This window comes from Aureobasidium subglaciale (genome assembly GCF_000721755.1).
Source record: "Aureobasidium subglaciale EXF-2481 unplaced genomic scaffold scaffold_1, whole genome shotgun sequence".
NCBI lineage: Eukaryota > Fungi > Ascomycota > Dothideomycetes > Dothideales > Saccotheciaceae > Aureobasidium > Aureobasidium subglaciale.
This window is the reverse complement of record NW_013566994.1, coordinates 49238-71164: the sequence shown is the minus strand read 5'-3', so window position 1 is coordinate 71164 and position 21927 is coordinate 49238. Positions and strand designations below refer to the sequence as shown.

The following is a 21927-nucleotide window of genomic DNA, read 5'->3' as shown; positions in this document are numbered from 1 at the left end:
GTGAATTGATCGGCTCGCATTGCTTATTTCGAGAGCGAGCGAGACGAGCGGTGACGTAGACGGTAAATTGGACATCGTCTCACAACCACGACCACCTACCACACAACAATACATCACACAGATTCGCATCGCGCGAGAACTGTCTCCTAAACGTGCAGAAATCATATCAGCTTGATTCATCATGTCTTGGATGGACTCATGTTCGTTTCTTGTGATCTATGCTACGACGATATACAGGTACTGACAGTTGGCATCCAGGGTCGCGGCCAAAGAAGAATGCCGCTACTCCTCCTCCGCTATACCTGACATCGGACCAAGTGCGCTACTGTCACACATGTGGCAGAGTTATTGGTAAGCCAAAACTCACATCTCGCCACACAAGTAGCCTAGAAAAGAAAGGAGACTGGCTAATTGCCAGCCAAATTGAACTCATCAGACGTACCGTGTCGCTTTGGTATCTATACTAATTCCCACTTAAAGGTTCCAGAAAATCGAACTCTGCAAAGACAGCAGCTACAGAAGTAAAGTTCTGCTCGGAAAGATGCAAGAGACATAAACTCCGACCAGCAGACAAACGCATCGAAGCCGCCTTTGCAGCCCTCCTCGACGGCCAAGATGCTTCCAAATATGCCGCTGTACAAGGAGATTCAGCACCTGGAGACGAAGTCACCAAGACGACCTCTAATCAAGATCCTTTTGGCGAGAAACCTCATGATAAATACGATTACAGCAAGAGCAACAGCAAAAAGAAGCAGCAAAAGGTCAAGGGTGATCCTCGGATTCTGGTCACTTGCAGCGAGGTAGAGACTCTGATTTATGGCTCTCGCGAAGATCCGGAAAAGACTTTTGGTCGCAAGAAGAACAGGGCTAGACGAGGTGTCGCTGATGACGATGTGTGGAAAAGCATCGACATGGTGGACTCAGACACCGACACCGGAACAGCAGAAACGGCTTCTGCAGACGAAGATGGCTTCGAAAGCCACAGCACGAAAGTTCTTGATAACAGAGGCGTGCCGCTTGCCAGTGCTCTCGAGGACAACGCAGATGCAGACGCCGACGTTGTAAAGATGAAGGGACGCGTCCGACCTCCCCAGTCCGAATCTGACGTCAATGGCTCTGTAGGAGGAGAAAAAGGCTGGGCAGAAAAAATCCACGAGACACCCGAGATGCTGCAGAAACGTAGGGAGGGGCAGAGAAGAGCAGAGGAAAAGGAAATGGTCAAGTGTGCTGCTAGGAGAGCTGTGGTGTTCGGTCTGGAGAGCAGCAGAGTGCTTGCTGGAGAGGGCAAGAAGGGAAAGAAGGGAAAGGACGATGAAGAGGGAGAGCCCAAGCAGGAAGGAAGAAGGATGTGTGAGGCTGTGATGCATAGTGCTGTTGTCGAACCATCATATGCTAAGGGAGACTGGTCCATTAGATGGAGAGAAGAGTAGTTCTCGATTCATGTCGACTAGAGGGAGACACAAATACACTATCGTATCGATGTGAGAGTACTGTGGCATAGCAGACGATGGTTGTGCATAGAGTCATTACTGTTGAATATCGAGTATCGAGAAATAATGATCACGGTCCGGGTCATACCCTCAGCAAGCTTTTTGAAGCTCCATCTCGTTCTCATTCCATCATTTCGATCAGTATGGGCAGATTAGCATTGATGGTGCATCCTTGAGAGTTACTTGATCAGACATGATATTCTTAAGGGATGGCGGGTGTGTTGGTGTGAAGTTTTGTTGCTTCGAACATCTTAGAGCTCGAGCAACCGAGACGCCTTTCCAAATTGTACTTGTACCACAGCACTGGCACATCAAGAAAGCGCACACAGTAATCATCACGTGATTGACGTGTCCAGATTATCCAAAGCTGTACAGATGTCTATTTAAGAACTCTGATGTCAGGCAGTTCGGTAATCTGGGTGGTCTCCCGTGTGTCCAGATCGACCATATGCACTGCAGCCAGACCCACCAATCCAGTCGACAGTGTCAGGAACTCCAGCTGTACATTATGACAAGCTCCTGGTGGTAAGGGACTGAAAATCAATTAGCCAGACGTCGCGATGCATGAAAAGAAGGCTACGTACCCAACTCGCACATCTGCATTTAGACATACGACTTCTGCCACCTGGGCCTCGCGCTGGTGTTGCATATGATATATCGTGCGATCATCCGATACTGCCTCCGCAGTGTGATGGCTGTCTTGTCGTGTAACATTTGGAAAACGTAGGTCGTGATGCGATTGGGCGGATTTGGCAGTCTTGGGGATGGCCACGATGGCAAGTCTCTTTCTCCTGGCACTGCGATTCACAACGAATACATCAAGATGAAAAGTCTCGCCTTCCTCCACTCTTTCGGGCGCGGTGAATGCAAAGGTTACACCTGCAGAGTCAGCTTGAGTTGTGCTGCTCAGTGGTCGAGCCGTGATGGAGCTCATTCGTTTGCTCAGGGGTCGGGAGTTGATGTCTTGTAAAGCTAGATTGGAGGCCACACTTTGAGGTCGCACCGACATCCGCTTGCTTGGCTGTGATGGAGGAAAGTTCACATTTCCATACCAGCGAGCATGTATCACTGCGCTGCATGTGTCGCTGATGCGAGCAACAGCACGGATTGAGAACGTGACACTGCTTGGTTTGTTGTTATATGATAGAGCTCCAGTATCGTCTTTGGTCCGCGCAAGTTTGTACAGGAAAGTGCTCCTGTCTCCTGTCTGTAGCATTACTGGTAAATTGAGTACGCCAGTTCCAGCCGAAAACGATTCCACGGTCAGATTGGTCCCTTCGGCCTTGATCTCGTCCACATGCACACCGCCATATCCAGCGTGGCGGGCAGACTCCACATCTAAACATAGAAGCATATCCGAGAAGTGCTCGGGAGTGAGATGAACCTTGATGGCCAATGCCGGAGAGATGGGGAAAAGTTTCGATGATGTTCTCAAAGGGCGAGTATCTTGAATTGTTGAGGATGGTCGAGGTGCCACTTTGTGAATACGAGATGATGGAAGATATGGCTGTTTTGAAGTTGATTGAGAGGTGTGCTGCAAAGACTGGAGCAGGTTCTCGGAAGTCGGTAATGTACTGGTCATATATTCATCCTGAGTCGAGTCGGTCGAAAGCGCTGGTGGCTCGACAGGCTTCAAGATGGCCGACGCTGTGAGATGTAAAGATGGACGATGAAGTTTCTGAGGTGGAAATCGGAGATACAGCGTGGATTTCCAGACTGCACATGTTCCGGGCTCACTGTCGGGAAGATGGATAATAGTCGGCTTGTTATCGGGGTTTATAGTGATTGAGTCCAGAGGAAGTTTTAAAGGTGGCTGTTGAGGAGTGGGAGCAGCACCAGGCTGTTGCCGCGGAGGAGGCGAGGGTTGAGTGGCATATGCGGTTATGTAAACTTCAAGATGATCGAGTGTGTGCTGAAACGAGGCCAATGAACTGCGGAGGACAAGATATACAGGCAGCAACTCCTCTGTTGGACATTAACAAACCAACAAAGGTTGAATTAGAGAAGCAATTGCATACCAAAAAGCAAGGCATCTCTAGATACAAGTTGTGAATTAGTCTTTAGGTGATTCTCAATGTCAAAGTCGGACGAGTGTGGAATTAGGAGATCAAGAGCGCAAGCATCGGGAAAGGACAGCACTGGCTGTGATACAGCGGCAGTGGATGTTGTCATTGAGCCCTGTTCCTGTGTAGCCATACAAGTCGTCTGACACCCCAGTGACTTGCAAAGTGAAAGTCCAAACAAGTCCAACTATTAGGATGATGTCGACCATCACATGCACGCGGATCCAAGTCGGAGTGGCTGCAAGCGGGAAACGCCGAACTTTGACATTTCCAGTTGGCAGTCGCGCTTTGGGAAAGTGTGAACAAAGACAAGTCGCTCGCTCCATGCACTTATCAGCGAGCACAATGAGCGCTCTTCAGACTCATCCGGCATGGCAGATCTTGCTCGACAAGAAGACGAATAAGCCCTACTACTTCAATCGTTCCGCCAATATCAACACATACACGGTGCCCGATGATCTCTTGACTCCGGCGCAGGTGAGAGACTCTGGTCTTGTGCAGCGCGCATCGAACTGACGAAAGTGTGAACAGAAAGCTACTGGTTGGGCGCAGACGACGGCCGACGGAGGCAGGCTTTACTTCTTCCGCAAGGACGACAAGACAAAGACATCATGGACTCCTCCGCCAGGCTGGGACACTCCCGCCGCGCCAGCACCAGAAGCTCCGCAATTTGTGTCATCCAGCTTCCAGGCCCACCCTCCTGCCCGCGAACAAAGAGGCCCCAGAGAGAGCCGACCCTTCCACGACCGCCGCGAAGAGGCCAACTACCGAGGTCCCATCGCTGTCGCTGCCACCGGCCCCGAATATGCCTCCCGTGAAGAAGCCGAGGCAGCCTTTACCAAGCTGCTGAGGAAGTCGGGCGTCCAGCCTGGCTGGTCTTGGGAACGCGCAATGCGCGCTACCATCCAGGACCCTCAGTACCGCGCAATCAAGGAGCCCAGCGAGAGAAAGGCAGCATTTGAGAAATACCTGCATGACGTCGTGCGCGAAGACCAAGAGCGCGAAAAGGAGCGCATCAAGAAGCTGCGCTCAGACTTCCGCTCCATGCTGCAAACACACCCCGAGATTATGCACTACACGCGCTGGAAGACTGCTCGTCCCATGCTCGAGAACGAAGCCATCTTCCGCGCTACCGACAACGAGGACGAGAAGCGCCGCATGTTCGACGAATATCTCGTGCATCTGAGAAAGGCCGCCGAAGACAAGCGTCAGCGCGACTACGATGCCGCCATGACAGGCGTCGCCGACATCCTGCAGAATCTCGACCTCAATGCCAAATCACAATGGATGGAAACACGTGAGCGTCTGCACTCACACCCAAACTTCCAGGAAGACCCCAAGTATAAGATTCTGTCGCCTTCCGAGCCCCTCCAGATTTTCGATCGTTACATGCGTAGACTGTGGAACGATGCTCACAATGAGAAGCAGCGTGCCGCCCAGCTGAGGGCTCGTGAACAGCGAAAGGCTAGAGAGGGCTTCGCCGCACTGTTGGCCGAACTCCGAGAAGCAGAGACGATTAAGCCTGGCACTATGTGGAAAGAGGTCCACCCCTTGATTGAGAACGAGCCTCGCTACATCAAGTTGATGGACAATCTAGGCCACAAGGACCGCATCACTGACGGCTCCAGCCCCCAGGACATTTTCTTCGACTTCCTGGACGACTTTGACAAAGAAGTACACGACATCCGCCCTGCCGTCGAAGCTACCTTGAAAGAGGAGCACTTCCGTTTCGTACCCTCAACTACTCTCGAAGACTTCCAACACGCCATCAGACACGACCGTCGTATCTCATCCATGAACCCTCACCTGCTTGAGGAGGTATACAAGAGACTGCACAGAAACGCTCTCGACAGAGAGGAGGACATCGAGCGAGACGCCAAACGACAACAGCGCAAAGCCGTTGATGCACTGCGTTCTCGCATCAAGCATCTGGAACCTCCGGTGCTGATTGGCGACACATGGGAGCAGGTGCGTCCGCGTGTCGAACGTAGCGAAGAATACAAGGCTGTGACGAGCGACGAGGACCGCCAACTCGCCTATGACAAATTCATGAACAGACTCAAGGAAGACGCCGCCGAGCGAGAGCGCTTGCGCCGCCACGATAGAGAACGTGAAAGAGACCGTGACAGACGCCGAGACCGCGACCGCCGTCGTAGTCGCTCCCCTCCTTCCCGCGAGGTCGATGCCTACGAGGCCGACCGCCGCCGCGCTGCCTCCGAACGTGAGCGTCAGTACCGCCACTCGAGCATCAGCGGGCTTTCTCCACCACCTCGCGAACGTCCAAGAGCCCGTGACGACCGCTATGAGAGGGATGTCGGTGATCCGAGAAGAGAAAGACAAGTCAGTCTGTCCATCTACGATCGCGAGAGAAGAGAACGCGAGGCCGAACGTGAGAGGTCGTACATTAGTCGTGCCGACCCGCGCACCAAAGCCAGCGAACTCGACTATGGCGATGGTGGTGACAGCCCAAAGCCCGAGAGCACTTCGGGTGGCAATGGCAGCAACAAGAGATCAGCAGCTAGCCATAATGGAGATGGCGATGCGAAGAGACAAGCGAAACGCCCTCGTGTCGGTGAGCATTCATCCCGCAACGGTGGTTCTGTTACTCCCGCTCCCTCGGCCGCAGAAAACGACGAGCCCGCACTGCAATCTGGCAGTGAAGAGGGCGAGATTGAAGAGGTCTAGACAGACGTGTGAAACATTACTCGGCATTGGAAACAGGCAACTCAAGCGGTACGTTCTTCTTTCTCAAAGGATGACACTAGTTATCGAGGCAGATTCCTGTCAAAACCCACCATCTATTACCTTTATTCCTCCCACCACAGGTGCGTTTCGTGCAACACTGCTTTACTTCCACCCTAACAAATAGTCTCATGTATTGAAGAAATGAAATCAAAGTGAAAAGATATAAAGACTTTTTGGCATTACTTGTTTCTACTTTTGCTCTCTCGTGTCCGCAACTTTGGTTCATCAAAATGTTCATGTATTTTGCAATGGCGCTCCATGGTTCCCTTGTGCCTACACCATGTTGTGCTCAAGCCACATTAACGTGGTTTGAAGAAGGTCTGCCCAAGATGTTGTGGAGCTCCGACTAGACGTGAGCGATCAACCAGATTGCCTTACTCTGCCTGTGAGGGCCTTCGTCCTCATCCTGATCGCCCACTGCCGCGTCTCTTATCTCTTCATCCGCACCGGACCGCGAGCATCGCTTGCGGCGGCGATAGGAGCGGTTGCGTCGGAGCAGAGCGGCGCGTGAGGCACCTTTCGCCGGGCGCCAAGGGGGCCAGTGTTGTGAGTTTAGGAAAACTCCTTTCAAGACTCTTCTTCCATGAAGAACTAGTTTCTTGGTTAGCATGCGCAATGTGTTACTGCAGGGGTAGGGTAGACATACGTAGTTTCCACCACTCTTCTGTTCCTGGTCGAGCTGAGAGTCCAGCTTGTTGATACGAGGACGGTATGAGTTGGGATCACGTCTGAAGGTGACGTCCAAGTTCTTCAAGAACTTGTTACAACCAGTGAGGAGAGACTCGGGCTTGTTGGCGCGTGCGTCGACGGACGGAATACCGTCGAAGACAATGACACGATCAGCAAGGTAAGTGGCCATGATAAAATCGTGCTCGACGATGAAGGCGGTCTTCTTGGAGTGCATGATGAAACGCTTGATAACACGGGCAGCGATGACACGCTGCTCGGAATCAAGGTAGGCACTAGGTTCATCGATGAGATAGATGTCGGCGGGGATACCAAGGGCCAAGACGATGGCGACACGCTGCAATTCACCACCGGACAAGTTTTGAACTTCCTGGTCGATGAAGTCGTCCATTCTCAGAGGCTTGTAGACATCGGTCTGGAACTGAGGGTTGAGGAAGGCGGCCTTGATCTTCTTGAAGAAGAGTTGACGAACGGTACCCTTGAACTTGGGGGTGATCTTCTGAGGCTTCATGGAGATGTTCATAGCGGGGACACTCTTAGTGCCATCGGGCTTCTCGGCACCAGCGAGCATCCTACAGAAGGTGGTCTTTCCGGTACCGTTCTCCCCCATCATGACGAGAATCTCCGAGTCGGTGAACTCACCGGGCTCGATCTTCAGCTTGAAACCAGATGCGGGTTGTGTCTTTTGCATGGCAGGATAGCCATACTGGCGGGACTGATCAACGATGAACTCTTCTCCAGCTTCACCGATACGGAACTGCAGAGATTCGTCTCTGAAACGCAAGTTCTCACTGGGAATGTGACCGTCGAGGAAGATGTTGATACCTTCACGGACCGAGGAGGGAAGGGTAACAACACCGTAGACGGCAGGCTTACCGTAAAGCAAGCAGATGAAGTCGGACAGGTAGTCGAGAATGGACAAATCGTGCTCGACAACAATGACGTATGAGGTAGGGCCGAGCAGACTGCGGATCAGACGACCGGCGGCCAGACGCTGCTTGACATCCAAGAAGGATGAAGGCTCGTCGAACATGTAGACGTCGGCTTTCTGCACACAGACAATGGCAATGGCGAAACGTTGCAACTCACCACCGGAGAGGAGGTCGATATCGCGGTCAAGAATGGCATCGAGTTCTGTTGATTGCGTTAGTCAGACTCGAAATTACAGCAGTGTCCTGTTGTCGACATACCAAGTGTCTTGATGATCTCCTCGACTCTAGCCTCGTCGACCTCGGCGCGCTGCTTGACCAGGAAGCCAACAGTTCTGTCCTCGCCCTTGACGGCTCTAGGGATCTGGTCGACGTACTGAGGCTTAACAACAGCCTTGAGGTTGTCTTCCAGTACCTTTGTGAAGTAGTTTTGCAGCTCGGAACCACGGAAGTACTTGAGAATCTCCTCCCAGTCAGGGGGGTTGTCGTAGCGGCCGAGGTTAGGCTTCAGCTTGCCGCTCAGAATCTTCAAAGCAGTACTCTTTCCGGTACCGTTACCACCAACAAGACCCAGGACTTGACCGGGTCTGGGCATGGGCAGTCTGTGGAGCTTGAAACTGTTGGCCGAGTAACGGTGGGTGACTTGCGACTCGAGGTTGGTGGGCAAGTTGATAATGTTGATGGCGTCGAAGGGACATTTCTTGGGGCAGATACCGCATCCGATACAGAGACGCTCCGAGATGAAGGCGATCTTGGACTCGTTGGTGACCTCAATACAGAGCTTTCCGGTACGAACGACGGGGCAAGACTTCTTGCACTCTTGACGACATTTCTTCAGAGAGGGTTAGATGTGATTTTCGCGCATTGTTGTGTAAGAGGTTTGAGGATACCTTTGGCTTGCACTGGAAGGCTTTTCAGTAAACAGAAATGGGCGCAAAATATAGACGGCAAACTCACCTTGTCGCTGTTGACAATAGCAATACTGCAGACGGCGGGTCAGAGAGCAGTTTTGGTAGATTTTTCTCGCTGCCATGGAAGCGAGGATTCAGACGTACCGAGTCAATCTGTCTGACATGATGGGCAAACGTTCAGTATCGCAAGAGCAGACAGCAGATTGCGAGAGACAGGATTGCCAGACTGGAGCGAGTCTAGTGTGCAGTGAGGACAAAGACGGCGTGGATTGGGCAGAAGTCTGCGGATGGCGGATGGCGGATGACGGATGACGGATGACCATTTGCTCTGATTGGTTCTTGGCGTCGTGTCTGCGGTGCTGCCAGTCGAGCGGCTCTCTCTCTCACATCCGTCCAGAGCGTCCGTCAACTCCACCAAGAAGTCGCTGGTCCATCATCTGCACACAACCACCCACGCTCCCGGGAACCCATACTACTGCTCTGGACATGGTCTCACATGGCCGGTAAGCTGATTCTCTCTTTTCTCCTGCTTTTCCTGCTCTCTGTCCGACCGGGCCTGGTCTTGGCATTTCCTTCATCTCGGTAGTGCATCGCCTATACCACACCATATCGCGACTCTATCGTCGCCTGTATCGCTCGAATCGTCTTCGGATCACCTTATCCGTCTTCCGTCGCCCTCTTTCCACGTCTCGAGCCTCTATATCGTCCGTCTTCTGGTCCACATCGCGTCATCCTACTGTTCGAGACTCGCGTCCACCCTCGATCTATTCCATCAATACATCATCTCGATCCACTTTCTACACCTTCTGCAACACCTACCGCACTGTCTCTGAGGGGATTCCGGTCGCCTAACCAAGGCGCTCGCCCGGCCAAACCCACAACTCCGTCCGACTGCGCTATCTTGAGCAATCTTACTAACTGCTCACCTTGTCCAGCCGGCCAGACACATCTGCTACCTACCCGCCCACCCCTCTCCACCATGTCCTTTGAGAACGGCCATATGTCGTCCAATGATGAGCCAGCTTACGCGACTCTGGACACCAAACCCTCCCGCAGCGAGAGCGAACTTTCCGATGTCAATGATACTCCCGACCAAGCTGTTACCGAGTCCGCCGACCATGTCATGCACGATGTCGCAAGTCCTCGCTCAGATGAAGATGAAGACGCCGATGGTTCTGATGATGCCGATTACGATGTCCCATCCCCTCCCTCAAGAGCCAGCGTCGACTCCCGCCATAGCAGCGTCTCGTCCGAAGGCTCGTCGCTGCCTCGCAAGCGCAAGGCCGAGCCCGATCAGCACGATGAACAATACATGCAAGAAAATCCAGAATTATACGGTCTTCGTCGAAGCGTGAGTCACTCTCCCTCCTGCTCGTCTTGCTCCCACTGACAAATTCCAGGGTCGTGCCCGTCCAGCTCGTCGAATTGTGTGTCTCACCATGCCTCCTGCAAGCACCTGTAATACTAACTTCCCATGTAGATAGAAAGCAGTGACGAAGAGCAAGACGACAACGACTCTGGCTCAGATGTCAATGCCGGCCGAGCTCGTAAACGCTTTCGCTCGGCTGCCCCTCGCAATGGTATCTCAAACCTCATCCCTCTATCGCAGCATGGTACTGACATGACCTTCTCCCAGTCTCAGTCCGTCGTTCTAATTCAGGATCTGGCTCAGACAGCGATACCTACGGCGGCGCTCGTGGTCGCGAGTTCGCAAAGAAGCACCGCCGCAGGCTGCAAGGAGCCTCATCCCGCTCTGCGTCGGGACTCGCAGGCGACCTTCGCTTTTCTACAAGACAAGCTGGCAAAGTCACAACATACAACGAGGAAGATGGCGATGATTTCAGCGAAGAAGACACCGAGAACCTGACCCCGAATTACTGGGCCGCTGCTGAAGATGACTCCCCGGGCATAGACGTCGTTCTCAATCACAGGGTCGGCGATGGTAAAGGTTGCTCTCTCAACAACTCGACCTTCTCAATCACGTGCTGACAATCTTGGCCTGCAGACACCGAGTATCCTGAGAAGAACGACTATGAATTCTTCGTCAGTACTTTGATTTAATCATGTCTTACTTTTACTGACAATGGTTTAGATCAAATGGCAAGGCAAAGCACATTACCATTCTACATGGGAGCCTTGGACCGAGCTTGCTTCAGTCCGCGGATTCCGTCGTTTGGAGAATTACTACCGCAAAACCGTCGAGGCCGAACACTTCCTGGCTCAGGACCCCGATGTTGCCCCTGAGGAGCGCGAAAAATACACGCTTGACCGCGAGACGTATCTCGATGCTTTGGACGACTACATGAAGGTCGAAAGAGTTATCGGAGAACAAGTCGGCAACGATGGCAGAGAGTACTACGTCAAGTGGAAGTCTCTTGCTTATGACTATTGCACGTGGGAACCCGAGTCTCTTGTTAGCGAGCTGGCGCAGAATGAGATCGATCGCTACCTTGATCGTGCGTCTCGACTGCCTACCTCTGACAAGCGCGAATCCAACTTGGCTACTCGATCACCATACAAGCCGTTCCGCACCCAGCCCGATTATATTAAGTATGGTCAGCTCAGAGACTTCCAGATTGCAGGTATCAACTTCCTCGCACACAACTGGTGCAAGGGCAACAATGTCATCCTTGCAGACGAGATGGGCCTTGGAAAGACCGTTCAGTCAGTAGCGTTCATGAGTTGGCTGATTCATGACCGCCGCCAAGAAGGTCCTTTCTTGGTAGTGGTTCCGCTATCAACCATGCCTGCTTGGGCTGACACATTTAACAACTGGACGCCGGACATCAATTACATTGTCTACAACGGTAATGAAGCCTCTCGCAAGATTCTTCGTGAACACGAGCTTCTCGTAGACGGCAACCCCAAAAGGACTAAGTTCAATGTCATGCTTACGACCTACGAATACATCCTGCTCGACTCCGCTTTCCTATCGCAGATGAAGTGGCAGTTCATGGCTGTTGATGAGGCACATAGACTAAAGAATCGGGATTCCCAACTCTATGCTAAGCTCATGGACTTTGGCGCTCCGAGTCGTCTGCTCATCACGGGTACCCCTCTGCAGAATGAGCTCAAAGAGCTGTCTGCCCTTATGGATTTCCTCATGCCAGGCCTGATCAACATCAATGACGATATCCCAATCGACGATTCCGAAGCGACTAGACAAGCTCTTGACGAATTGATGAAAGCAATCTCGCCATACATGATTCGTCGTGTCAAGGAGAATGTTACTAGCGATCTCCCAGGCAAAACCGAGAAAATCATCAGAGTGGAGCTTTCAGATGTTCAGTTGGAGTACTACAAGAACATTCTTACCCGCAACTACGCCGCTCTTAACTCTGGCACAAAAGGACAAAAACAGTCGTTGCTCAACATCATGATGGAGCTGAAGAAAGCCAGTAACCATCCCTTCATGTTCCCCAACGCCGAAGACCGCATTCTCGAGGGCAAAACAGGCAGAGAAGATCAACTCAAAGCTCTTGTGACGAGCAGTGGAAAGATGATGCTTCTCGACCGACTTTTGACGAGACTCAAGGCGGATGGTCACCGTGTTCTCATCTTCAGTCAGATGGTCAAGATGCTTGACATTGTTGGCGACTATCTACACCTCCGTGGACATCAATACCAGCGTCTTGATGGCACAATCGCAGCTGGTCCAAGGCGTCAAGCCATCGATCACTTCAACGCTCCTGACAGCAAGGACTTTTGTTTCATTCTCTCTACCCGTGCTGGTGGTCTCGGCATCAACTTGATGACTGCTGACACGGTAATTCTTTTTGATTCCGATTGGAATCCTCAGGCAGATCTCCAAGCCATGGCTCGTGCCCATCGCATTGGGCAAAAGAACCCCGTCACCATCTATCGCTTTGTGTCAAAAGACACTGTCGAGGAAGAGGTTCTTGAGCGCGCTCGCAACAAGCTTATCCTAGAGCACATCACCATCCATCAGGCCATGACGGAGAAGGAGGCTAAAGCGCTCAGAACTAAACTTGATTCTGCCGGAGTCTCTACCGCCGAGCCTGTAGCACACGACGATCTCTCTCGCATTCTCAAGCGCCGTGGACAAAAGATGTTCGAGCAATCTGGCAACCAGAAGAAGCTAGAAGAGCTTGATATCGATGCCGTTCTGGAGAACGCCGAGATTCACCAAACTGAACAGTCAGGTGGTGGTATTACTGCAAGTGGAGGTGCAGACTTCTTGAAGAGTTTCGAGTACACGGATGTCAAGCTTGATCTTGAATGGGATGAGATTATTCCCAAAGAGCATCTCGAGGCTATCAAGGCCGAAGAGAAAGCAAAGGACGAAGCGCAATATCTGGAGTCTGTCATCGAAGAGAATCAACCAAGGAACGCAAAGCGTAAGTCCAGAGAAGACGATGCCCGCGAACAGCGTGCCGCCAAGAAGAGAGCTCGAGATCTCGCCGCCCAAGCTGCTGCTGCTGAAGACTCTGACAACGACTCCAACGTTGGTGCTGATCCTCAGCGGCCCTTGAGCGAGAAGGACATCCGAAACCTGATCCGCGCTTACGAGAAATATGGCTCAATTGATGAACGTCAGACCGAAATCATCAAGGAAGCTAGACTCGTTGGTCGTAACATCGATCTTCTCAAGGCTACTCTCGACGAAGTTGTTACCGAAAGCAAGAGGCTTCTGCAGGATGAGCATGAACGCGTCTTAGCTCTTGAGCGTGAGACTAACAAGCCCATTACGAAGAAAGACAAGAAGGCTGTTCTCTTCGATTTCAAGGGTGTCAAGCGACTGAATGCTGAGACATTGACCGAACGTCCTTTGGAGATGCGTATGCTCCGCGACGTCGAAAAGAACCTTGGTGAAAACTGGCGCACTTTCCGCATTCCGGAGGCATCCAAGCCCGCTCACTACTCGTGTCCTTGGGGTGCTCGAGAGGATGGCATGCTGTGCATTGGTATCGCGAAACATGGCTACGGTGCCTGGGTAGCTATACGCGACGATCCTGATCTCGGTATGGGCGACAAGTTTTACCTTGAAGAACATCGTGTTGGCATCAAAGAAGAGCGGACCAAGGCTGATGAGAAGAACGCCAAGTCGCCAGGAGCCGTGCATCTTGTGAGACGCGCAAATTACTTGCTCAGTGTTCTGAAAGACAAGACCAGCAATGGTACGAACATCGCAGCAAAGAGGGCGCTCGAGAATCACCATCGCAACAACAAAAAGTCTCTCGGCTCTAGTGATCGTCGCCCCACAAGCGTATCGGCATCCCCAGCTCCTGGTGCGGCTCGTAAGATGAACCGCGAGGAATCCTACCGTTCACGCCTTCACAACGACCATCGAGGCTCATCTGATCGTCGCCAATCATCTAACAACGTTGGCCACCGAGCGTCGCCAAGTGGAGCTGAGCGTGTTGATAGAAACAGACACCACCGTGACTCTGAGCCTAGAAAGCTGCCGCGCCACGCTGGATCTCCTCTTGCTGCTTCCAATGGCGATCGCCCAGCATCTGAAGACCATATGAGGCGGATAGTCGAGCCCATTCGTGATTGCTTAGGCCGCATCAGAAAGGCCACCAAAAGTCACATCCCAGACGACAAGGAGCGTGCAAACAGTCTGAAGGAGTCGCTACAGACGGCTGGCAAATTCTTCAAACAAAAAGCGACTGAGAAGGGAAAGACGGTCGAGGATAAACTTTGGTAAGTCCTGAGCTCATCTATTCGAACAACTCGTGCTAACCATCAATAGGGATTACCTTGCCGAGACGTGGTGGCCGCAGGCCAAGAACGTCGACAAACGTACGTCAGGTCAGAAGCTCCGAACGCTGTACGAGAAGATCGCAGCCGCCAATAAGGCAACCTAGAATCACTGGTGATCTGTTTGAGCTGCTTCCGCCCGACGCATGCGACTATGAAGATAAGAGGGATGAGACGAATTCTGTGAATGAGGAAGTGTTAAAACGGATGATTTTCAAAACCACGACACATGTACACGAAGCGATACTATGAGTATGCGCGTGAAGCATTGGATTATTGAAGCTGTTCTTCTTGCGACAGGCGTTACAATCGACAATGGGTCGAAGGGAAAAAATCTTAGCATGGGTTGGCCAGCAGGAGTTATGTTGCTACATGCGCTATCGCCTTCCTTGTGCATTACTGCTCGCTGATAGCATGCCAAACGGAGTTCCGAGAGACGAAGAAGAGCCATATTTTAGTATTGGCTCGAACCTATATTACAATAATGAAGAGATCAGATACGTCTCATATTGTTTGTTTGTCACTTGAACATGCGACATAAGAGAGGGACATTTGGCTTGCGAAGTTCAAACAGTCGCAAAAGTGAGTTGGGAAGGAAATTTTGGCAATAAATGGTATATCACAAAAGCAAATAGATGGTTACATATGAATCTAGTGGTTAGATGGTAGGTACCACGGACCCTTGCTGTCTCTGAAGACTTCCGTCTCGGTTCCTCCACAGACATCCTCGTATCTCCACCAGAACTTAGTCTCATTTCTGGCACCGCCCTTCCAGTCTTCCATGCCCCACCATTGTCGGCGCGAGGCAGCATCGTATCCAGACACGGCGACCGCGCCGATGGGAGATTGGACATGCACGTCAAACATCTTGCGGGCGTACTTTTGGTACCAGACACTGGACCACCAGCTTTCGCGCAGCGATTCAGTGCGGTAGTTGCCCATGTCGTGCTGGATGAGGGCCGGGGTAACGCCAGTGTAGGCGTTTGTGAGGAGGGAGACGTTGGTCCATTGAGTATGGCGAGAAGGGAGGGTCTCGTGGCTGTAAGTCCAGAATGGAGGTAACGCTGCGCCAACATCAGGGCCAATTTGGCCGAGTCGACTATCGCTGATGCCATGCTTAGCGTTGGCTGAGTGCACAGATGCCTCATCGCCAAACTTGACAAACTCCATATCACCATCCGCATGTGCGACCGCGAAGGCAAGACCACTGGCGTAGTCAAGACCGATACCAAACTCTCGTGAGAGATCGGCCTCCCTCAGTTGCTGTGCCTGTCTGTCTGCAACAGCTTGTGTGCTCTCCCCAAAGCTGGCGAGCCACGAGGAGAAGCGTCCGAAGAGCGAGAGAGAGGGCATCTTGTGCGCTTCGCGAGCTATTTCCTGCTCGGCGAAGATTTGACCAAGAACCTTGCCCTCGCTCTGGAGATGTGAATCTCCCATGATGCGTCTTGCGGCCTCGGCATAAAGCTTGCGCATCTCCTTCACGGGGCCCATGGCAAATCCAGTTTGAATGTATCGCGGGCGGTGCTTCGTAAAGGGGTCTTGATTCTCCTCAGCTGCAGCATCGGTCAGGGGTCCATAGATATCCGTAGGAAGTGTCGATTCGGGGACTGCAGAGCATGCAGGATCCTCCGAATTCCAGGGCGAGCAGTCCCTCTGAGCACCGAAGATGATGGTTTGGCGAATGTTTAGAACATCGGCGTTCAGTCCGAGTTCCCTTCTGATACGGCCATCCGCATTCCTGTTCGACTCAAAGTACCGGTCAAGAAGTGTTTGAGGGCGCAATTGGAACCACGTGTTTAGTCCATCGGCGATAACAACAAGGTCCTCGTCACGCGTTGCTGAGATATTCCTTAGATGCTTGTCAATACCAAGGATACTCGTCTTGCGCGAAATGCGTTGGGCCAAGTCTAAAGTGGAGTCGGTATTCTCGTCCTGTTGTTTCTTGCCGTCGAATCCGATCAACATTGGCTCTGGATAATGCAGGATTGCGCTGCTAAGAATAGATTTGCAGAAGTTGGCATCAGCTTGTTTGGCGGGATATACCATTCGGAGATAAGCTGGTGGCAATGTCTCCTTTAAGGAAGCTGCAGGTTTAGGAGAGTCATGGCCGCGCTGTGCTGTTAGATTGAGCCGGTAAAAGGGAGAGCGAGAAGGATGTGAGATTGCATACCGAGCTCAGAAACAGAAAGATCGCCAAAAGGAATCCCAGAGTCACAATCACTGGTCTGGCAAGTCGCCAAGGTCGCTTGCTGCCAATGTGTTCCTTCTCGAATCCATCCTCAAGGTGGTCAACACGTTCATAGGTTGGCCCACTGCCTTGCCACAGGCTTTGCTTGAGCTTACTCACGACACCCTGGACCGACATTATGATCCAAATAGTCGCAAAGGCGTCTGGAAGTCGAAAAAGAGAAAAAACAAGAAAAAACCAATCGAGATGAAGCAAAAGAATGGATATCCCAAGTGAGAGACGGAGAAACCGCAATACCCCTGGAGGCCGGTCTTATTGAACAGAAAGACAAGCGCACTCACGTTTTGGAGCAAAGCGCGCTGTGGGAGGCTGACTCCCTAAGTAGATCAAGTAGAGTGCTAGCAACGGTCGCGACCGAGCCACGCAGCCCACGCTCCTGCAAAGTATGAGCCGCTGCGTCTGTGCAAAAAACGAAATATCCAGGATACCTATCCATACGCCTACTGGTCGGGAGCCCCTTAAAAAGGTTCTCGCCATGATCACTAAAATTGCGAGACCCCGTTTCTTGCGATTATGCATGATTGCAGCCCACGCCTGCCCTGAAGCTGGGCAAAGCCACGCTTTTCGATAGGAACGCCATCCCGCAGCCTTTGATAGTGGCGGGGTTCAGATATCGGAAGAGGGGATATGTTCATCAGAGACAACTCCTCCTTTCTCACGTAGAGCACATACACATTGAACACCGGAATATTGAATGTAAAAGATGTATTATTTTTCATGAAGATCACGCCAATAAGTAAAACGTCTCTATGAGTGGTGATGAGGACCCTTTTTCTTGAGCGTTTTGCGAGGGAAGATCTCATCCTCATATGTCTTGCACAGACTCGTCCACGAATGCCAGCCGCCATTGTCAGCCCATGCTCCTCCCTTTCCTGCTTCTGGATCAGGTGATTCAATCTTGTACCATGTCTTGCCAGCAATTGGCTCTTGACTGATGGGGCGATCGGGCATTCTCAAGCTAGCTTTTCGAAGCTCCTCACCATCCTGGTAGAACCACAGCTTGTCCCACCACAGCTCACGCAGAGCCTTTTCTCCAGTGAAGTGCAATGTCACGGGTGCCAAGTCAGTGACGGTGTTGACACAGAGACTGACGTTCGACCACGACTTGGGGTACTCCACCGAGTTGTTGGTTTTGGGCGGCGAAGCCTCGAATGCGGCATAAGGTGAAAGCGACGAGGATATGTCTTTCGCTACCTCAAAGTTGTATTGCTCTTGCGAAACATCGCCATTATCGGCGGTCTTGGTAGCCCAGGAGTCGCTGGGACGAATCCAGGCAAGGAATTGTTTGTAAAAGGCCAGAGTTTGGAACATGGCTGAGAAGTAATCGATACCAATGTGATACTCGGTTCTCTGTCCAACATCAAACTCGGGAATTTGGCGAGGCGGATCCTCTTCGTTGTTGAACTCCTCTCTATATTTCTCCTTGGCTTGGTTCTCGAGCAGATCCTGGTCAAGAGACAGCCGAGCAAACTCTTGATCACCAAAGACGTTGGCAAAGTAGAATTGATCCGAGTCTGTAGTGTGGTTGTAGTGGATAAGGTCGAGAGTAGCTTGGAAAACATCAATCATATCTTGGATGGGACCCATGATTGTTCCCGAGTTCAGCCATCTGGGTTCGTTGTGGGTCTCGCGGAAGTCGTTGATCTCAGGGCCAAAGGCGGTTGGGGAGAGACCGGTGTGAGGAACAGCCCAGCATGCTGGTCGGCTGAAATCAACGGGCCAACAAATCTTGTCGGGGCCGAAAATGACAGTGGTGCGATGATCGCCCTTGTCGAAAGCGTCTTGACCAAAGGCTTGGATGGTTCTCTGGTCGAGATTGGCATTCATCTCAAAGTATCTCTTGAGCAGGACATCGGGGCGCAATTGGAACCAGACATCGTAGCCGTCTAGGATGAGCACCAGATCATCCTCCTTGCTGATGGGCTTCAGCCTCTTGAGGTAGGCGAGCAGGGTCTCGACTTTGGCGAGGTGTTGTTTGTAGGGATTGGCTTCTTCGTGAGCGCCCCAGTTGATCAGGACGGGGGTGGGATAGTCGAGGATGGTAGAGGAGAGGAGCAGCTTGCAGAAGTCGCGATTGCTACTTGTCGCTGGGATCAGGTAGTGGAGGCCAGCCTTGCCATCGCTGGACGTTGTGGACGATGTGGAGGCGGAGGGTTTCTGTTGCGCGGTCAGGACTACGTGTCGTAGTGGAAGGTCTTTTGTGACTTACTGTGGTGCCGATGGACTTGACCAGGCCGCCGACAGAATGTGACGCCGTGTGTGTAAACAGAGTGATTAAAGTTACGAGCACAATAGCAAAACCAAAAATCCACCTCGGCTTCAGGATAGAGCGACCAAGCTCGCTGGCTGACATGTCGGACCTCGACAGCGACGGGAAGGACATGGTGACAACAGGACGAAGAAAACACAAAAGACGCGCGCCTTCACAATATGCGAAGAACGCAAGGGATCCAAGTTTCGAGTCTCCAAGACGGATTGTGGATAAACGACAAGCCCCTGGGCGGAAGCACGTTACCGAATTCTTAGGTCAAGATGATCGAGGAGGCATAGCTTGCAGGGGCTTCCCTTATCGCGCGGCTACACTATTGCACTGGACTTATTTGCTAGTAGGGAGCGCGAAGCGCCGCACAGCTGACGGCCTATTGCGATTGCGATTCATCTGCATGCTTTACTGCAAATAAAGGAGCCAAACACCGCCGGTGGCTGTTGCCAAGAGCTTGTCGACAAGGGTTTGTCAAGGGTTGGCTCATCATGTCCACTCATGTACTCCTGCTTAGATTGTTGTACATGCCCTTCTATGGCCAAAGCTCCATGACGAGCTTGGCTCTTGACTCTTGACCTGCGGATCCTTCCAGAATCTGCTCCTGCCAGCCAAGTGTTGCAAATACGAGATATCAGGAAATCGCGTCGTTGCACATGAAACTCGTCTGACAAGGTATGGCACTCGGGACTCGCGTGCCGTAGAATCAGGCGTTGGTCGGAAGAGTAGTCGCGTGGTCTGCAGGAATGCCTTCATCCCTAGACCGTTGGTGTTGGTGTCGGTGTCCTGTCAGCCAGCTGAAGTTCTTGCGTCGGAGGGAAAGCCCAGAGTCCCCTTTCCCAACATCAAAGATTGGTCAAGGACCGAGGGCTTCTTGCACCAGGCATCTTGATCTGCCGCGGGGGGCAACACAAGCCGTGTCGGTCTAGTAGAGGCTCCATTGTACAGGGCGAGCAGGCTGATCACAAACGGTTCCCCCCTGGTTCCAAGTTTCTCCGTATGCAAGCAATCATCGGCTCAGCCATAGGCCAAGGCGGCGCGTCCGATTGAAGCGAGGAGGCATCTCCCTATCGGTTGCCTGTTAGTGCTAACCATTCATATTGCCAAAGATACTAAAGTCTTTTTGTCTTGCTCAAACATTCTCTCCTTCATCACTCTCACTCTCTCGTCTGCATACATTCTTTCAGCCCCACGTTTACGCACAATACATGATGAGTCCCGTGAAGAGCGTTTGCTTTATTGGCGCCGGCTTTGTCGTGAGTTAATCTTGCTTGAATACGAGCTGCCACGAGGCGATCTACCGAGCATGGCTGACAGTCCTTCCTTTATAACAGGGCGGTCCCAGTGGCGCTGTACTTGCACTCAAGAACCCCGACGTCGAGGTCAGCGTTGTCGACTTGAGCGAGAACCGTATTGCAGCATGGAACTCCGATGCTCTCCCTATCTACGAGCCTGGTCTGCTCCCTGTCGTCAAGGAGGCGCGTGATGCAGAGACTCGCCCTCAGAACCTCTTCTTCACAACCGACGTTCGTGGTACCATCAAGCGTGCCGACATTGTCTTCATCTGTGTCAACACTCCCACAAAGACTGCCGGTATCGGTGCCGGAAAGGCTCCCAACATGGCCTACTTCGAGTCTGCCACCCGTATGATTGCCGCCGAGGCAGAGAAGGATACCATCATTGTCGAGAAGAGCACCGTTCCCTGCAGAACCGCTGCCAACATGAGAGAAATCTTGAAGGCCATTGGCAAGCCTGGTGTCAACTTTGAGATTCTGTCCAACCCCGAGTTTTTGGCTGAGGGTACCGCTGTAGCCGATCTTATGAGACCTGACCGTATCTTGATCGGTTCCATGCAGACACCTAGCGGTCTCGAAGCTGCAGAGGTCCTCGCCAACCTGTACGGTAGCTGGGTACCCAAGGAGAACATCTTGAAGACAAACATCTGGTCATCCGAGCTTGCCAAGCTCGCTGCCAACGCGCTGCTGGCTCAGCGTATTAGCAGTATCAATGCCCTGAGTGCAATTTGCGAGGCTACTGGTGCCGATGTTGGCGAGATTGCATACGCCGCCGGTCTTGACAGCAGAATTGGCTCGCGCATGCTCCAGGCTTCGGTAGGTTTCGGTGGTTCCTGCTTCCGCAAGGACGTGCTCAACCTTTCTTACATGGCCGAAACTCTACATCTTCCTGAGGTTGCTGCGTACTGGCAATCCGTTGTCGCTATCAACGAGTGGCAGAAGTCTCGCTTCACCAAGCGCATCATTTCGGCACTCTACGGAACTTTGACCGGCAAGAAAATCGCTGTCTACGGTTTCTCCTACAAGAAGAACACCGCCGATACTCGTGAGAGTGCCGCCATCTCCGTTGTCAAAGACCTTATCGCCGAGCAAGCCAAAGTGTGCATCTACGACCCTCAGGTCACCAAGGCACAGATCTGGGAGGAGCTCGACATCAGCGGATGCCACATTGACGACGTCGAGAAGTTTGTCACTATCGCCAAGAACCCCTACGACTGTGCTTCCGACTCTCACGCCGTCGTTGTTCTCACCGAGTGGGATGAGTTCTCTAATAAGGATGCGGCCCCTGCTAAGAAGCCCGCTCAGCAATTGCTCCCCAGCCCTGTCGCATCTGAGCACAACTCTGATGATGAGATGGAGATGACAGCTGCCGACAAGTCCGCACGTGAACGCTACAACCCCAAGACTGCTGTCAAGCACGCCGAGGCACAAAACGCCAAGGTCGACTGGGAACAGATCTTCGACATCATGGAACGTCCAGCATTCGTTTTTGACGGCCGTAGAGTGATTGACGCTGGCAAGTTGCAACGGCTGGGCTTCCACGTCGAGAGCATCGGCAGAGGCAACCCCTTCTAA

The 21927-nt window shown here is 52.2% G+C and overlaps 9 protein-coding genes across 9 annotated transcripts; 4 read left to right on the top strand and 5 right to left on the bottom strand.

Annotated features, from left to right (window-relative positions):
* The first annotated feature begins 96 nt into the window (after nucleotides 1-96).
* On the top strand, nucleotides 97-1566 carry AUEXF2481DRAFT_35219 (uncharacterized protein). The gene is made up of 3 exons (XM_013492634.1): nucleotides 97-200; nucleotides 259-351; nucleotides 481-1566. The coding sequence occupies exons 1-3, from the start codon at nucleotides 182-184 to the stop codon at nucleotides 1428-1430; spliced, it is 1062 nt and encodes a 353-aa protein (XP_013348088.1). The 5' UTR covers nucleotides 97-181; the 3' UTR covers nucleotides 1431-1566.
* Nucleotides 1567-1869: 303 nt separating this feature from the next.
* Nucleotides 1870-3686, bottom strand: AUEXF2481DRAFT_835 (uncharacterized protein; the record flags this gene model as incomplete). Its single annotated transcript, XM_013492357.1, has 3 exons — nucleotides 1870-2023; nucleotides 2075-3455; nucleotides 3509-3686. The coding sequence occupies 3 exons, from the start codon at nucleotides 3684-3686 to the stop codon at nucleotides 1870-1872; spliced, it is 1713 nt and encodes a 570-aa protein (XP_013347811.1).
* A 157-nt stretch (nucleotides 3687-3843) lies between these two features.
* On the top strand, nucleotides 3844-6737 carry AUEXF2481DRAFT_84946 (uncharacterized protein). Its single transcript, XM_013492861.1, has 2 exons — nucleotides 3844-4030; nucleotides 4085-6737. The coding sequence occupies exons 1-2, from the start codon at nucleotides 3878-3880 to the stop codon at nucleotides 6236-6238; spliced, it is 2307 nt and encodes a 768-aa protein (XP_013348315.1). The 5' UTR covers nucleotides 3844-3877; the 3' UTR covers nucleotides 6239-6737.
* AUEXF2481DRAFT_169586 (uncharacterized protein) lies at nucleotides 6701-7876 on the bottom strand. Its single transcript, XM_013492892.1, has 3 exons — nucleotides 7862-7876; nucleotides 6945-7742; nucleotides 6701-6889 (listed from the first exon to the last, which is right to left on the bottom strand). Exons 2-3 carry the CDS (start codon nucleotides 7674-7676, stop codon nucleotides 6866-6868), a joined length of 756 nt encoding a protein of 251 aa, XP_013348346.1. The 5' UTR covers nucleotides 7677-7742; nucleotides 7862-7876; the 3' UTR covers nucleotides 6701-6865.
* A 720-nt stretch (nucleotides 7877-8596) lies between these two features.
* On the bottom strand, nucleotides 8597-9189 carry AUEXF2481DRAFT_169645 (uncharacterized protein). The gene is made up of 3 exons (XM_013492891.1): nucleotides 8970-9189; nucleotides 8805-8896; nucleotides 8597-8746 (listed from the first exon to the last, which is right to left on the bottom strand). The coding sequence occupies exons 1-3, from the start codon at nucleotides 9146-9148 to the stop codon at nucleotides 8685-8687; spliced, it is 333 nt and encodes a 110-aa protein (XP_013348345.1). The 5' UTR covers nucleotides 9149-9189; the 3' UTR covers nucleotides 8597-8684.
* Nucleotides 9190-9948: 759 nt separating this feature from the next.
* AUEXF2481DRAFT_45640 (uncharacterized protein) lies at nucleotides 9949-14656 on the top strand (the record flags this gene model as incomplete). The annotated part of the gene is made up of 7 exons (XM_013492767.1): nucleotides 9949-10176; nucleotides 10226-10252; nucleotides 10306-10405; nucleotides 10462-10767; nucleotides 10831-10868; nucleotides 10918-14492; nucleotides 14542-14656. 7 exons carry the CDS (start codon nucleotides 9949-9951, stop codon nucleotides 14654-14656), a joined length of 4389 nt encoding a protein of 1462 aa, XP_013348221.1.
* Nucleotides 14657-15133: 477 nt separating this feature from the next.
* AUEXF2481DRAFT_35213 (uncharacterized protein) lies at nucleotides 15134-17251 on the bottom strand. The gene is made up of 2 exons (XM_013492633.1): nucleotides 16720-17251; nucleotides 15134-16661 (listed from the first exon to the last, which is right to left on the bottom strand). The coding sequence occupies exons 1-2, from the start codon at nucleotides 16912-16914 to the stop codon at nucleotides 15201-15203; spliced, it is 1656 nt and encodes a 551-aa protein (XP_013348087.1). The 5' UTR covers nucleotides 16915-17251; the 3' UTR covers nucleotides 15134-15200.
* Nucleotides 17252-17544: 293 nt separating this feature from the next.
* Nucleotides 17545-19180, bottom strand: AUEXF2481DRAFT_25229 (uncharacterized protein; the record flags this gene model as incomplete). Its single annotated transcript, XM_013492517.1, has 2 exons — nucleotides 17545-18954; nucleotides 19007-19180. The coding sequence occupies 2 exons, from the start codon at nucleotides 19178-19180 to the stop codon at nucleotides 17545-17547; spliced, it is 1584 nt and encodes a 527-aa protein (XP_013347971.1).
* Nucleotides 19181-20268: 1088 nt separating this feature from the next.
* AUEXF2481DRAFT_61783 (uncharacterized protein) lies at nucleotides 20269-21927 on the top strand (the record flags this gene model as incomplete). The annotated part of the gene is made up of 4 exons (XM_013492826.1): nucleotides 20269-20313; nucleotides 20392-21614; nucleotides 21719-21728; nucleotides 21793-21927. The coding sequence occupies 4 exons, from the start codon at nucleotides 20269-20271 to the stop codon at nucleotides 21925-21927; spliced, it is 1413 nt and encodes a 470-aa protein (XP_013348280.1).